We start from the raw sequence: 17180 nt of genomic DNA on the forward strand, positions 1-17180 counted from the left end.
ATAAAATCTGTATTTTTCTATTTAAATACGTTTATTGTCTAAAATCAGAATGTTGGTATCTTTTGTTTTTGGAAAATCTCTACATAATATTTCCAAAAAAAATTCGAAAATATAAAAATGAAGAAAAAATTCAAATAACATTTCATCATTTTTTAGATTTTGAAAAAAATTTGGAATTTTTTATGTTTGCAAATCATCATGACAATGGTTAGTGATTGTAATTCTTCACATAAAACTGGATTTCAATGATTTTGTCATTTTTCTATGGATGACCAAGATTATAAACAAGGTTCTGGAACTGATCCAATAGAAAATGATAAGCCTCTCTTGAATGGTTTAGAGGAAAGATTGTTAGAATGTGAATATTTTGACGAAGAAACTTTATATCACTATTTGAATCTTTTAAAGGAAAAAACTAAATCAAATTCACCACAAGAAGCCATCAATCAGATAATTATAACACTTCAAGAACTTGTTACTAAGAAATTCAAACCAATAAACATAGATCAAGAATTATTACAGAACATTGCTGATATATTATGCGATTTCGCACATAACACAAATGAAGATATCGTTTTAATTGCAATACGCATAGCAAGATTACTTACAAGAGAAAAAAATTTCTTTGAACCGTATTTTTTAGCGATTAGTTCTATTTTAGATGACTTCAAAGGAGCAATTTACTCTGATAATGCAGATATCGTGAACAATGCACTCTGCGTTTTCGCAAATCTCTTCGATTTTGATTCTGATTTTGGAATTGCCTTTATCAATGAATATAAGATAGATACATTCATAAATTTATACAATATATATGGAGATAGTATATATCCTCCATTTTCACGCATTTTCTTCCTTTTTTCAACCAAAATTTTTGATCCAATTTTAATTCAAGATTTAGTCAACAGAATAGACTTTATTTTCAATGATTCAGGCAGTCAGATACCAATAAGCATCATAATTCTTCTTTCTTTCCTTCTTTTCCGCTGTTCACAAGATTTCAAATTTTTCGAAAAATTTATGAAAGATATTGATGAAAACAGACTCCAAAAAATACAAGAACAATTAGTTTCTCAAATAATGCAGCTTATTGTTGAAAAACATGATGATTTCTGGATACTTTCTTTAATCAGATTAATTAACTTATGGATTCATGAATCTACAACTATATCTAGGGATATAATGAACACTGAATACATAGATTTACTTATAACTAATTCCAATCTTTATTCATTTGATATTAAAGTGGAAATCATTAACTTAATTTCCACAATTATTATTTACAAAGATTTTAATTTTATTTTTTGTCTTGTTTCGAATGGAATTTTAGATGTTTTCCTTGATTGGCTTGATGATGAGAATCCTCTTGTTGTTAACCCTGTTTTAATGTGTTTCACCAAAATATGTGATGAATTCTCAAACACAGGAAACAGCGGAACTCTTTCTTCTTCAATTTCTACGGAATTTGTTGACAAAATTTATGAATTACGATATCTTGAAGATAAATCAATCAGTAACTGCACAGCTATTGCTCATTCTGCACTTATGAGTGTACTTGATGAAAAGAGAAAAGAAGAAATTAAAGAAAATTATGATTAAAAAACATTATAATAATTAGTTACTTCAATGAGATATTTCAATCTTCTTATAATACATGGCGCAAATATAATTGCAAACAAAATTGATTTCTCTCATATGCGAGTGAAAACTGGTAAAAAAAATTGAGAAGGTGAATGAAAAAAAATTATCAAACATACAATTATTTTTGATTCAAATGCTGTTCGGTATTAGAATCAAAAATAATCATTAGTAAGATAATTACACTTTTATTGCATTTTTAACAGGCTTCACTCCTATATAAAACGCAATAAAAGTGGAAAATTTCTTGTTTTCAAAATAAAACAATTGAGGCATACAGTCTCTTTTGGTAAATGTAAAATATTGTGAACGCTCATTAGATTATAAATAAAATAAAAATTATTTAAAATAAAATCAACAAAGTGATAGTTAATTACAAAGTGATTTCTTAAATGTACACTAAAAGAATCCGGTCATAAGAACGAGAAAATACGAAGATCTGGTCTAAGCCTAATTCAGGACCTGCACATTTCATACTCAGGACCGGGTCCAATTGAGATATTTTAAGATCTTTCAACTCTCAATGTTCATACATAGTATAAATATTTTATCATTCACTATTTCTTATATCTAATATTTCTAACTTTATTTAATAAATTTCTTTCAACAGTTTATTAATAAACCTAAACCATTTTAATGTCTTCATATAAAACACATGAGCGACCTCACCCATATATAAATGCTTATATTTAACCAACTATCATAAATAAAATTTTTTTATGCTATGTTTCATCTTGGGCGTATCAATTATGGTCTTCCTTTGTATGAGTTCTGTTCACGGCCTAACATTCAACAATAAATAATTTTTCCTATAAACTGCGGGACAAAAGGCGTAAGTAAAATTTAAAATTGAGAGAAAGTAGTCAAAATATTCTATTAGGTTCTCACAATTTCATATCACATTTCACTTACGCCTTTTGTCCCGGCTATTTTTATTTTACATTTAACATTAACATTCAAAATAGATTATATCTATCAGAAAATTTTCTTCTTAGGTTAAGAATTAAATTTTCTGATATTTGAAAAAAGGTTATACAGGAGTTTTATCTATGAGAATAATGTTACATTATCCTCATAGTTGTAACAACAAAATAATACCATGGAATAAAAAACAGTTTTCTATTGCGAATGTGTAACATTAGCAAAAGTCAACTCTAGAACAGGGTATGAGTTACTTAGCAATAATGATCTAATCTGTAAGATTATAAAGAGTTTTTTTCTTATTTCATCAAAGATTTGTTGAAATTAGCAAAAATTTCGAGCGGGCATTTCTGTATTTATCTGACCAATCGGTGTTAATTAAGTAGCTACTTGATTTCGTTCATAGAATCAGAAATTTCGAAATAAAATTTGCCGGAAACAACATTCAATGAATGTTCATATAAGCATTCGTAATTTTTGTTAACTTTATTTCGCAAGGAATTATACTGCTGCTTTTGTTTGAACGAGATTTGAAATTAATTAAATTTATTTTTTATTAAGATACAATAAAAATTGATGAGGATATGCTAAAACCTATTAGTTACTAACTACCTTTTGCATTCTAAGTATTCTAGAGTGAACACCATATGCTCAGTGGATGCCATTAAAAAAATATTGTAAACTATTCAAAATTGAATACTTACGCCTTTTGTCCACCAGTTTAGACATTTGATTATTTAAAAAAAATTAAAAAATTGAGAGCTTTTATTTAAAATTCTGTCACTTCTGAATATATACTCTTATCTTATTCATCGATATTTGCACCATGCGAAATTAAAAGTTCGGCCGTTTCTTTGCTATTATTTATTGATGCATAATGAAGAGAGGTTTTTCCATCATTATCTTTTTCATCAACATTTGTACCATGAGAAATAAGAAGTTCGGCCGTTTTTTTTCTATTTTTTCTTGCTGCATAATGAAGAGCGGTTTTTCCAAGATTATCTTTTACATCGATATTTGCACCGTGTGAAATAAGAAGTTCGGCTGTTTCTTTGCTATTATTTATTGCTGCAGCATGAAGAGAGGTTTCTCCATCATTATTTTTTTCATCAACATTTGCACCATGAGAAATAAGAAGTTCGGCTGTTTCTAAGCTATTATTTATTGCTGCAGCATGAAGAGCAGTTTTTCCATCATTATCTTTTTCATCAACATTTGCACCGTGAGAAATAAGAAGTTCGGCCGTTTTTTTTCTATTTTTTCTTGCTGCATAATGAAGAGCGGTTTTTCCAAGATTATCTTTTACATCGATATTTGCACCGTGTGAAATAAGAAGTTCGGCTGTTTCTTTGCTATTATTTATTGCTGCATAATGAAGAGAGGTTTGTCCATCATTATCTTTTTCATTGACATTTGCACCATGAGAAATAAGAAGTTCGGCTGTTTCTAAGCTATTATTTATTGCTGCAGCATGAAGAGCAGTTTTTCCATCATTATCTTTTTCATCAACATTTGCACCGTGAGAAATAAGAAGTTCGGCTGTTTCTTTGCTATTATATATTGCTGCATAATGAAGAGCAGTTTTTCCATCATTATCTTTTTCATCAACATTTGCACCGTGAGAAATAAGAAGCTCGGTCGTTTCTTTGCTATTGATATATGCTGCAGCATGAAGAGAGGTTTGTCCATCATTATCTTTTTCATCAACATTTGCACCATGAGAAATAAGAAGTTCGGCTGTTTCTTTGCTATTATTTATTGCTGCAGCATGAAGAGAGGTTTTTCCATCATTATTTTTTTCATCAACATTTGCACCATGAGAAATAAGAAGTTCGGCTGTTTCTTTGCTATTATTTATTGCTGCATAATGAAGAGCAGTTTTTCCATCATTATTTTTTTCATCAACATTTGTACCATGTGAAATTAGAAGTTTGGCTGTTTCTTTGCTATTGATATATGCTGCATAATGAAGAGAGGTTTCTCCATCATTATCTTTTTCATCGACATTTGCACCGTGAGAAATAAGAAGCTCGGTCGTTTCTTTGCTATTATTTATTGCTGCAGCATGAAGAGAGGTTTTTCCATCATTATTTTTTTCATCAACATTTGCACCATGAGAAATAAGAAGTTCGGCTGTTTCTTTGCTATTATTTATTGCTGCAGCATGAAGAGAGGTTTCTCCATCATTATTTTTTTCATCAACATTTGCACCATGAGAAATAAGAAGTTCGGCTGTTTCTAAGCTATTATTTATTGCTGCAGCATGAAGAGCAGTTTTTCCATCATTATCTTTTTCATCAACATTTGCACCGTGAGAAATAAGAAGTTCGGCTGTTTCTTTGCTATTATATATTGCTGCATAATGAAGAGCAGTTTTTCCATCATTATCTTTTTCATCAACATTTGCACCGTGAGAAATAAGAAGCTCGGTCGTTTCTTTGCTATTATTTATTGCTGCAGCATGAAGAGAGGTTTGTCCATCATTATTTTTTTCATCAACATTTGCACCATGAGAAATAAGAAGTTCGGTCGTTTCTTTGCTATTATTTATTGCTGCAGCATGAAGAGAGGTTTCTCCATCATTATTTTTTTCATCAACATTTGCACCATGAGAAATAAGAAGTTCGGCTGTTTCTTTGCTATTATTTATTGCTGCATAATGAAGAGCAGTTTTTCCATCATTATTTTTTTCATCAACATTTGTACCATGTGAAATTAGAAGTTTGGCTGTTTCTTTGCTATTGATATATGCTGCATAATGAAGAGAGGTTTCTCCATCATTATCTTTTTCATCGACATTTGCACCGTGAGAAATAAGAAGCTCGGTCGTTTCTTTGCTATTATTTATTGCTGCAGCATGAAGAGAGGTTTTTCCATCATTATTTTTTTCATCAACATTTGCACCATGAGAAATAAGAAGTTCGGCTGTTTCTTTGCTATTATTTATTGCTGCAGCATGAAGAGAGGTTTCTCCATCATTATTTTTTTCATCAACATTTGCACCGTGAGAAATAAGAAGTTCGGCTGTTTCTTTGCTATTATATATTGCTGCAGCATGAAGAGAGGTTTCTCCATCATTATCTTTTTCATCGACATTTGCACCGTGAGAAATAAGAAGCTCGGTCGTTTCTTTGCTATTATTTATTGCTGCAGCATGAAGAGAGGTTTTTCCATCATTATTTTTTTCATCAACATTTGCACCATGAGAAATAAGAAGTTCGGTCGTTTCTTTGCTATTATTTATTGCTGCATAATGAAGAGCAGTTTTTCCATCATTATTTTTTTCATCAACATTTGTACCATGTGAAATTAGAAGTTTGGCTGTTTCTTTACTATTGATATATGCTGCATAATGAAGAGAGGTTTCTCCATCATTATCTTTTTCATCAACATTTGCACCATCCGAAATTAGAATTTCGGCTGTTTCTTTGCTATTGAGACATGCTGCATAATGAAGAGCAGTTTTCCCAGATTCAGTTTTTTCATTGATGTTTGCTCCAAGTGATAAGAAATATTTGAAAAGGGATACAATATTAAATATCACTGAATAAACAAAACATATGTTATAATCATTAGTTTGATCGAAATAAACCAAAAATGCATCAAGATTTTTATGAAATCCGCAAAAACATGGATCTATTTCTATATTGTGTTCATTCATTAAGAAAGAAACAAAATCAATGTTGTGTGAAATGATTGCATACTTCATGCATTTTTCATCTGGCTGTAGATGTTTCAAACATTCACTCATGATCTCTGGATTTTCGCCTAAAAATGAAAATCTGAGGCATTTTTGAGTTATTTCTGAGTTAAATTTCGTTCTTAATAACTTGAAACAATCAACCGCTCCGTGGTAACAACATAATTCAAGTAATGAAAATCCTTTTTCACATTTTGGATATAAATCGCTTTTGAGTATTTGATTTTTATCGAAGTCATCTCTTTCAGTGAATGAGATGAATCTTTTTAAATCATTATACATAATTGCTCTGTAAATCGTATTTTCTGTATGAATTTCCAGATTTTCTGATTTAATTTTTTCGAAATTATGAGACTTTTCTAATTTAATTCCATATTCTTTGTAAAACAAGAAATCTGAAATAGTAACAACATCGACGAGCTCTTTGACATGATAATCATCAGATATGAGTTTTGCAAGATATAAATATGCCTTCGCATAGCGATTATTATACGGAATGATATTTAAAATATCCCGGGTTATATCTTGGGGAAGACATTTCTTTGAATCAATCATTTCTGTTTTGATCATTTTGTAAAATGAGTTAATTTCTTCTTCGTTTTCCATTTTCAGCCGATACAATGTATTAAACGAATCGATGTAGTACCTATAGATACTTCGCAATTTACTGTATTTATTTGGGTGAATGTCTTTCTCAGACATCAATAATTGTCTATGGGTAATTTTGTAAATTATAATTTAAATGTTTTTAATATCTGTGTTTGATGTAGAATCTATTTTCCCTATTAAATTTCAAAAAAATATGTTTGATCTATATTTGGTCGGAAATATGTAAACTATTCAATTTTCAAGGCCTAACTTATTGACGCCGAAAAAAATTCAGATCACAACCACAATTCTAAATTGCGTGACAAAACCTAGGCGAGAATCAGACTTTTTGAAAAGACACATTGAATCAATTCTATGAGTTTCATCCATATATTGTCAGAATTTCCCACCTAAATATATGACGTTTTTTTTATTCAGCTTTAACAATAAAACAACTAAATATTTAAATAATACTTCCACATGGTTCCATGGAAATTTCTTTTTTACCCAAATTTTCTGAGGATATTGCATTATATTTACTTAATTTATACTCGCCAATTATGAGTAAATATCATGTGCGTTTGATGCACATGTATATTTTTCGAATTTCTGAGCTAATTTGGAAAATGAATTGTTATTGAAACAAGCATTTAATGCAACAACCTATTTCCATAGGAGTTTATATTGCTTAATAAGTGATCTGGCAATATAAAACTACTGAGTTTCTAGCTGGAATCCAGAATTACTAATTGCTCTCTCTGAAAAATTGAGTCACCGAGGTTTTGTCTCGCAATTTATATTTTTTTATATGTGCAAAAATGTTTGATACCAAATGTACATTTATATTCATACAAATCCAAGATGCTTTGTAAAATGAATCTAAGTCTAAGACACAAAATTTTTGCCATTGGTCGATTCAGATTTTTAAAAGTAGTTCATGAATAATCAGTACACTGCGCTATTCAAGCAACTTACAAACTACACAGCTAGTGATGCCCAAGATCCAAAAGAGCAACCAGATAATGCTAAACTCTGGGAGATGCTTCTTGACGTCGCTTCCCAATCAGATAATCTCCAGATCTACTTCGAAGTCTTCTCTCACTACTTAAACCTTGTCCCAGAATTCCGCTCAACCCCATGCCAGAGACTTCTTGATACAATGGCAAAGGGTGCTGATAAGTCCATCAAGGCTGAAGAGCGTGCCAAGATTGTTTTACCACTTTTCATTGCTCTTCCATTCACAACATGCGAAAATGCCGTCCAAATCATCAAATCAGCCATCGCCATCGCTGATGATCTCATGAAGGAGAAGAACGACATTCCAACTCAGTACATTGAGAACTTCGATGACATCTTACTTGACGCTATCGAAGTTGACTACGTCCCAGAAATCCTCAAGGCATTCAAGGATTCAATCGAAGGAGACATGTTCGTTGCTGGCCTCCTTTGCTTTGCTCCAGTCGTTGCAGATGCCTGCAGAATGGCCCCAGAGATGATTTCAGACTACATCGCCTACATCGCAAAGGCATTTGAAGGTGAACTCTTATCCAAGGCTGCTGGCTGCCGTTTCATCGACTTCCTTTGCGACTACTTCATGGATGATATGGAAGTTTGCCCACCATTACAGCAACTTCTTGATTTTGTCCTCCCATTAATGAACGAGTCCAACATTAACTGCGTCAAGATTGCTTACCACGCCCTTTGCGCTATGGTCGATGCCCATGTCTTCCCAGAAGAAGATGTTGACGCAATCCTTGCCTTATTGGACAAGTTTACAACACCAACCGCTTACAAGTACTTCTTCAAGATCCTCCGCATCATCCTTTCACCAGATGATGATTCATGCGATTGCGGAGACGAATGCTGCGAACATCACCATGATGATGACGGAGAACACGTCAATCTTCAGACAGTTCAGAAGCTTCTTACATTCTCTGTCGAGACAATCAAGAGCGACAAGAGCAACCTCATCAAATCCCACTGCTTCGACCTTCTTGCCGATATTGCTTCTCTTGACAAGGATTACATCGAAGATTCCTACCAAGAAGTCTTCGCTGTTGCCAAGAAGTTCATCGATGAGAACCAATACGAAACATACCCATGGATCACCGCATTCCACATCATCGGCCAAGAATACTTCCCAATGCAGACAAAGGAGAACGTCAAGCAGATCATCACAGCCGTTATCTCCAACATCAACAACGAAGCTGTCGGCGACAAGAAGCTCAGATACATCATGTTCACAGATGTCTGCCATCTCATTGGCAAAGGCGGCAGCGACGAACACATCCAAGAAGCTACAAGAATCGCTCTCGAAATACTCAATGATTCAGACATTAAGTTTGTCAGCCATGGCTGTGCCGCCACAATCTGCTTACTTCCAAAGCTTTCTCCAGAATCCGCTGCCACAGCATTCGAGACAGTTTCCACACGTGCCAAGCAGACAGAGAGCTCCGAGGAACTCAACCAGCTCATGGAGACACTCAACCAACTCCTCGAGAAGTTCTCCATTCCACACGAGAAAATCGAACCACTTATCAAGGCCATTCTCACTGGCGACATGAAGACACTCAACGGAATGAAGCCAGTCGACATCATCCCATCCGATGGCTCATACTTTGTCTTCCTTGCCTCATACATCCGCAAGTACCCACTTCCAGGTGCAGAAGTCTGCAACACACTCATCCAGTGGCTTGAAGCAAATGTTGAAGATTCCATCGAAATGGTTCTTGAGCCACTCTCCGCCGGTGTTGAAGCATGCGCTGTCAAGGAAGATGGTGCAAAGAAGATTGTCTCCATCATCAAGGAATACATCAGCAAGCTCTCTCCACACGAGATCTCCATTGTTGAACCAGCCCTCGACTGCCTCACAGCAATCAACCAGTCATATCCATCAACACTCAAACCAGTCGATGACATCTTCAACTACCTCACAGAGGCTGTCCAGCATCTCGCCGAGACTGGTGAAGAGGAAGACTTCGAGTACGAAGGTGTCCAGGCAATGCCAACTGTCGCTAAGTTTGTCTTCAACGTTTACGCAAATGATGCTGAAGTTGAAGTAAATGAGGACTTACTTGGCTCCCTTGTCTCTATGATGCCATTCACACCAGAATTCGAAGGAACAAGCGAATTACTCCAGTGCCTCGTTGACATGTTATCTGACCAGGAAAGATTTGAGTCAATTGTCTTAGTAACATTGAAGATGTTCACAGAACTCTTACTCCTCAAGAAGACAGAACTCCAGGAATTCAACATCGATGACGAAGTTCTCAAGGCTATGAAGGATACACTCAAGCAGATTTGCAAGAAGAAACCAGCTATCGCTAAGCAAATCACTAAGGAATTCCAGTCTTCCCGCAGCAAGGTCAACCGTTTCAACACTCTCATCCGCTAATTTTTTTTCATTCCATGTCATATTTCTTTTTAATTATATTTTTTTTGATTTTATATCTTTTGTAAAATAGAGAGTTTTTTTCTTATTTATATTTTAATTATCACATCATTTCTTTTTTAAAGGTACGGACACTCTATAATCAAGGGCATTTTAAAGTCTCTAATTCCCCTATGTATTTTATCAATCAAGCCATCATTGGGGCAATGCAGCAGAACATAGCAATCTAATGACATAAAATATCTTGGAAAATTTGCAACACATCAGTCATTTTAATCCATTACCTAAATTACTGATGATTGATTCTATCTATTACCTAAATATGAGGCCTTTTCTCATGTTGGATATAGCGAAGTTAAACTTACATTAGTTGTGTGATTGGTGATTCGTGATCACTTTATCTTTCAAATAAAAGTGAATGCCTTAAGTTAAATAATACATTATACATTAAATTGGAATACAAATTGCAAATCATACATTAATTTATACATGGTAAATTAAAATTAATGTTAATTTATTGAAATATATATAAACAATAAAGGTTTTATTTAATATGTTGGGATATGGCAGAAAATACCTGTTTTCTTTGGAATGCTGAAGAAACAATCGTTACAATTCCAACAGTTTGGAACATCGATAGTTCCTACTTTGTATCTCATGACAATTGCGGGATCTTTGATGAATGGACGAGAAATTGAACAGATATCAACAACTTTTTCGTTGACGAGCTTTTCCATGGAATAAAAATTCCTCAATCCGCCAACAACAGCCAATTTAACCTTTGGATTATCCTTTCTGATGATTTTTGCCGCTGGAACGTTCCATTCCATTGTGAACTCGTTTCCTTTTGCGAAACTTCTTGCTTTTTCAATAAGAGCTTGGTGTTCTTCTTTCTTAGCACCCTTGAGAAGGTATTTCTCTTCGAGTCTGTACCTCATTGACTTCATTCCTGTGGCTCCTCCGCTGATCTCGAAAAGATCAACGGCACCAGTAAGTCTTGATACGTAGTAAGATGCGTCTTTCGGTGTAAGACCACCATCTATGTAGTCGTCACCGTTCATTTTCATTGATACGATGAAATCTGAAGGTAATGATTGTCTTATTTCTTGAATTATCTCAGCAACAATGCGTAATCTGTTATCTCTATCACCACCGTACTCATCTGTACGTCTGTTGTAGTATGGAGAAAGAAACTGAGAGAGTAAATATCCATGAGCACAATGTAACTGAACGCCATCAGCACCAGCCTTGTATGCGAGCTCAGCTGATGATCTGAAGAGATGAATTATGTCCTCGATCTGAGCTTTAGTGAGAGCGACAGAGTTTTTTGAAATTGCTGAAGGAGCGAAAAACGGAGAACCGCACATTGTCTCTGGATTTGCAGCTGTTCCGGCATGCATAATCTGGAAAAGGACTTTTGAGCCGGATTTATGCATCTCATCAATGACATTTTTCCAGGCACGAGATTGAGCACTTGTGCACATACCACATTGATTTGTTCCACGACGTCCATGCGATGTAATATACATGCACCCAGGAACAATTAATCCAACTTGGCATCTGGAAAGGTTAATCATCATATTTTTTAGTTCATCTTTTGGAATTCCTTGAGAAGTAGCTTTGTATTCATTAGTAGCTGATCTCATAAATCTATTCATGATCTTATGATGACCAATACTAACAGGAGTAAAGAGAACACTATCTTTTCTACTCATTTTTAATTTTTGATCAAAATAATCGTCTGACCCACTCTCAGGACTCATATACAAGTTTTATTAATATTTGGATCCTACTTAAGAATGTGGATTTGCACTTGCAACAATATGAAGTTTTTCCATATATTTGCATTTTTATCCACAACATTTTTATTATAAATCGGGCTGTTCCTAAAGAAAAGACAATCAAGAAGCATGCACACTCCAATTCTCAATATCCAAACTATATCATTTCACTTATTATTTTCAGAAATCAGTTTAATATGGTACAATCAAGTATCGAAAGTTCAGAAAAGGGTATATATAAGTTGAATAACTAATAAGATTCATATGCATAATCAGAAATTAGAGATTATTAAAAACAATTCTGAAGATTAGATGAAAAAAAAACTTAAATTTTTTACTTTGTAACTTGAGTAGAATGCAGTTAAACATTAAAAGAATTAGAGGTACTTAAAATACCTCAGCAACAACACGCTGCATTGAGTGACCTTCACGAGCAGCCTTGAGGAGAGCGCCAGAAATCTTCTGCATCTTGAAGCAGCAGGCGTAGACTAATCTGTTGTCCTGGAAGTAAAGTCTCATGAGTGTTCCTTCCTTGTCATCGCGCTGTCCGATAACGTTGTATCCCTTCTCGCTCTCTGGTGGGCAGCCGATTGAGAAGAGGTCTGTATTGAAGGCGAGCATGTTGACTGGTTCCTTAGCGAATGAGAATGTCTTGTCATCGCCAGCAGCGTTAGCACCAGCAACCTTACCCATAGCTAAAGCTGGAGCCCAAAGGCCTTGGTTGAAGTTCTTCAAGTAGGCGCAATCACCAGCTGCGTAAATATCTGGAATATTTGTCTCCATCTTCTCGTTGACTGAGATGCCTCTGCCGATTTCGACACCACCTGTCTTGGCAACATCGCACTCTGGTCTGACACCAGCATTGATAACGATGAAGTCAGCTGGAACGAACTCGTCGCCGACCTGGACGCCAGTGACATTCTTTCCGTCACTCTTGATGCCAACAGCGTGGCCGAGCTTCAAGTTGATGCCGTACTTTCTGACAGCGTCTTCGAGGAAGTGAGAGCCCTCTGGATCTAACTGTCTTGACATGAGACGTGGCATGCACTCGATGACTGTGACCTTGAGTCCCTTCTTTTCAAGGTTGGAAGCGTTTTCGAGACCAAGAACGCCACCGCCGATGACAACGACGCTCTTTGCTGTCTCGCACTTCTTGCAGAGTGTTTCGACATCGAGATATGTTCTGATGACGAGGACACCTTCGAGTCCTTCCTGGCCGAGTGGTGGAACGAATGGCTTGGAACCTGTGCAGAGGATTAACTTGTCGTAGGCGACTTCCTTTCCGCAGCAGAGTTTGACCTTCTTAGCCTTGGAGTCAACAGATGTGACGTTTGTATCGAGCATGACGTCGATCTTGTTGTCCTTGTACCACTGCTCTGGCTTGATCCAGTACTGGTCGTCTGGAATTGGGCCGTGGAGGGCATCGACGATGATTGGTCTGTAGTATGGCATGATCTTTTCGCGTGTGATCATCTGGATCGAAGCAGCAGAGTTGCGCTGGCGGATGGCTTCGCAGGCAGCAACAGCGGCAGCACCAGAGCCGACAACAACGAAGTTGAGCTTCTCTGTTGACTTGACAGCGATTTCCTCGCCTTCGTAGAGTTCGAAGAGGTCCTCACTGACACCGCAAGCTGGGCACTGTGCTGGTGGTGTGACACCTGCGTAGATTTCGCCACAGATGACGCAGCGCCAGAGAACGATCTGGCCTGTTGGGTTGAGCTGTGACCAGTCCTTTGCACCGACAACTTTGCCTGGAACGGCGCGTTCTGGGACAACACCTGTAACAAGGGAGTTTCCGAACTGGTTACCGAACTCGCGGACCTTCTCGTGTTCCTTCTTTGACATGCGGAACTTGATCTTCATGCCGTCGATGACCTTGCAGCGGATTTGGTCGAAGCGCTTGATGATGTTGTCAACACCTTCGCCTGACCAGCCATATGAACCGAAAGCAGAGACAACCTTACCTCCGTGGACAATTGGGTTCATTGAGAGAGCGACATCCCAGATTGGTGGAACAGCATCGCCGTTGATTGTATTTGTGCCGAGTAAGACACCATCGGCTGTAGCAATTGCACCCATGATTTCGCCCTTAAGAGCTCCGTAGTTCTGAATGTTGACGTTGAACATCTTAACCTTGGCATCTGGGCATTTCTCCATAATTCCGGTCTTGATTTCCTCAGCCATCTCGGTTGTGTAACCGTAAGCTGATGCATAGACCATAACAACTTCCTTACCTTCATGTGGTGGGATTGGAGCAGACCATTTGCGATATGTGTCGATGGTCTCTTTGATTCTTGCATCAAGGACTGGACCGTGGCCAAGGCAGATGAGCTTGATGTCGAGGTTGAGGATCTTGTCTGTTCCCTTGATGACGTACTCCTTGAATGGGCCGAAAATTGCGGTGTAGTAGTAAAGAAGGGCATCTTGGTAGCCTTCTTCTTCCTCTGGTGGGAGCTGGCTCATAAGGATTGACTTCTTTGGTGAATAGTGGGCACCGAAAGAGTCGCATGTGAAGAGTGTCTTTTCTTCAACAAGGTGTGTGTACATTGAGTCTGGCCAGTGGAGGAATGGGCAAGAGATGAACTCAAATGTCTTGCCACCGAACTTGAGGACCTTAAGATCTTCGGCAGATTGGCTCTTGAAAGGAATGTTCATGATATCCTCAAGATATGTGAGAGCTGTCTTGGATCCGACAACTGTGACGTCTGGAAGGAGCTCGACCATTCTCTTGATTGAGCCAGAGTGGTCTGGTTCTGTGTGATTTGTAATAAGGTACTTAATGTTTTTGATGTCACCAATGACAGTCTTTACTTTATCGATGTATTCATCGAAAAAGCGTTCTTTAACGGTCTCAACAAGAACTGCACCTTCTGGTGTCTTGATGAGATAAGCATTGTAAGTTGTTCCGTACTTTGTTTCCATGACGATATCAAAGACAGCAAGGTCTGAGTCTAAAACGCCAAGCCAGTAGATATCTTCTGTAAGCTGCTGAATTTTAAGCATTCCTCGGAGGGAAAATGAAGTGAGTTATCGTTCTACCAGGGTAGGTGAAAAAAATATGATTATATAATTATCATGATATAATCTTTATACAAAAATGGTATGTTTAGCTTGTTTTATCTCAAATATTTGAGAGTTTATCCAAAAAAAATTTCAAAGACTGTGATTTAGGTCGAATTCTAGTAATAAGAAGCTAGATAAGAATTAAAAAGTTTGGTCGATTCTGACAGATGTATAATTGTAACTCCTCCCAATTTCTGAAGTTTAAGTATAACAATAGATATCAAATTTTATTTCGATTTATCCAAGTTTTGTGTAAGCGCTAAAACGATGAATAATAACTGTTATCAAAATTGTGAGTCAATTCAATTTTTATTAAATTATTATCGATGATCAAAGATATTATTAGCAAATTGTTCAAATATATCAATAAACTTAGTTGGTCACTAAATTTTTTTATTTCAATGCAAACACATTATTATTGTATATTTTCAATCAACCTGATTTTCACTAGTTAGTATTAAGCATATGTGTGTAAATTTTAAACAAAAATCGTAACATTCAATCCTCCAACTCTCATCATTTCAATGTGCGTATCTTTGATTGCATCAATATGGAATAAAGCTCACATAGATTGCATTTTGCATAATGGCTTGATGATCTGGAAGTAAAACATGTCAGAATGATGTCAAGATTGATAAACAACTATGAATGATCATTCGTAAAGCTATCATATCGGAGATCTATATGAACTATGCTCAACGCTATAAATTCAATCTCATTAAACATTGATGGAATTTGGAGAAATGTATCCCTTCCATCATGTCATAATTTCAGTTGATGCCATATAATTACCCATATGTACATAATCTTATCATGAACTTCAAATCAGTAAAAATTGTAATTTTTGAATCCAATCAAAATTATTAAAGTTTTTAAACCGCAAACGATTGAAATCCAGCTATACCAACAAATATAAAAAAGATTTATGAAAGAATTGCGACAAACAGAAACAATAACGAATTCGAATACCCTATATTTCCAACTCTTGGAAAATTTTCATGACCCCCTACCCAGGGTCCTAAAATGGGTATTTTCCTCACACAGACACCGTGGTTTTTTGAGCCGGGAAATAAATAGCGCAGACAGTTTCTACATATAGAGACATGCTTATACTTAGAGTTTGACGGGAATCTAAAGTGATTTTTTTCTGCATCGCGAAATCTAATGCAATCTCAAAATCATGAAGAAACTGCGAATCGGAGCGCAATTTTTTAATATGTTAATATATAAAGGTACCCCTACTACTGCAAATGCTTCAAATGAAAATCTAAGAAATCAGATTAATTTGATCACATTAGTATAGTATTGGTCAAACCAAAAACTCATATGTTGATATATAGCCTATGGATATTCATATTATCTACTTTTCATTGAATTACATAAGATTTAATAATCTCATAAATATTCTTTTTAATTTTCCGAATTCCGTGTGCATTTAGATTGCCCATACCTGTATATAATAATTCTAGAATGGTTTGGTTAGATATTAAGTTTTTTAGATTAATATTTTAACATTTTGATAAAACAAGCATTTGTTCCATTTTAGAATCGCTATTGAACTCTGGTTTGACTAACATGATGTTGTATGATCAAATAAATTCTAACTTCATGAGATAAATTTTGAAATTAGAAAATGCGATATCTGACTCAAATATTTATATGAACACATTTAACATTCAATGATAAACTAAAGTACTATACAGCAGATTCGATTTGGCTTATATTTTATATAATCAACTAATAATCCTATAAAATTGTGCTATTCACGTTGCTCAAAGATGTATTGAACATTCACTACTTGTGTATTGATAAAATTAGATATAGATTCTAATGTAAATCGATATTTTGAAAATTCATATATATTTTGTCTTGGTTTGGCATTTGATCGTGTTGAAACCGGAATTGCAATATATATCATCTAAATATATAACTATCAAAATATGAGCTATAGATTTTTAAATTATTCTCCTGAATATGAGTGACTAACATAATTATATTGAATTGAGTAGTAAGAATCTTAAATATTAGAATCTGACGATAATTTATTATAACTGTATAAAGGAACAAGACTATAAATGATGATGAAAATAAAGATTAA

General features: G+C 35.3%; 5 protein-coding genes across 5 annotated transcripts; 2 read left to right on the top strand and 3 right to left on the bottom strand.

Moving 5' to 3' along the window:
- Positions 1 to 144: 144 nt before the first annotated feature.
- On the top strand, positions 145 to 2307 carry TVAGG3_0421580 (armadillo (ARM) repeat-containing protein family; the record flags this gene model as incomplete). Its single annotated transcript, XM_001322949.1, has 1 exon — positions 265 to 1599. The coding sequence occupies one exon, from the start codon at positions 265 to 267 to the stop codon at positions 1597 to 1599; it is 1335 nt and encodes a 444-aa protein (XP_001322984.1).
- Positions 2308 to 2454: 147 nt separating this feature from the next.
- TVAGG3_0421590 (cyclin-dependent kinase inhibitor 2C-related family) lies at positions 2455 to 6970 on the bottom strand (the record flags this gene model as incomplete). Its single annotated transcript, XM_001322948.2, has 1 exon — positions 3644 to 6961. A coding segment is annotated over one exon (3318 nt), but the record flags the coding sequence as incomplete, so codon positions are not given.
- Positions 6971 to 7770: 800 nt separating this feature from the next.
- On the top strand, positions 7771 to 10313 carry TVAGG3_0421600 (armadillo (ARM) repeat-containing protein family; the record flags this gene model as incomplete). The annotated part of the gene is made up of 1 exon (XM_001322947.1): positions 7785 to 10241. The coding sequence occupies one exon, from the start codon at positions 7785 to 7787 to the stop codon at positions 10239 to 10241; it is 2457 nt and encodes an 818-aa protein (XP_001322982.1).
- Positions 10314 to 10779: 466 nt separating this feature from the next.
- Positions 10780 to 11953, bottom strand: TVAGG3_0421610 (FMN binding; the record flags this gene model as incomplete). The annotated part of the gene is made up of 1 exon (XM_001322946.1): positions 10787 to 11953. One exon carries the CDS (start codon positions 11951 to 11953, stop codon positions 10787 to 10789), a length of 1167 nt encoding a protein of 388 aa, XP_001322981.1.
- Positions 11954 to 12369: 416 nt separating this feature from the next.
- On the bottom strand, positions 12370 to 15022 carry TVAGG3_0421620 (diflavin flavoprotein A 2-related family; the record flags this gene model as incomplete). The annotated part of the gene is made up of 1 exon (XM_001322945.2): positions 12407 to 15022. One exon carries the CDS (start codon positions 15020 to 15022, stop codon positions 12407 to 12409), a length of 2616 nt encoding a protein of 871 aa, XP_001322980.1.
- Positions 15023 to 17180: the final 2158 nt, after the last annotated feature.

Source organism: Trichomonas vaginalis, chromosome V (assembly GCF_026262505.1).
Source record: "Trichomonas vaginalis G3 chromosome V, whole genome shotgun sequence".
Taxonomy (NCBI): Eukaryota; Parabasalia; order Trichomonadida; family Trichomonadidae; genus Trichomonas; species Trichomonas vaginalis.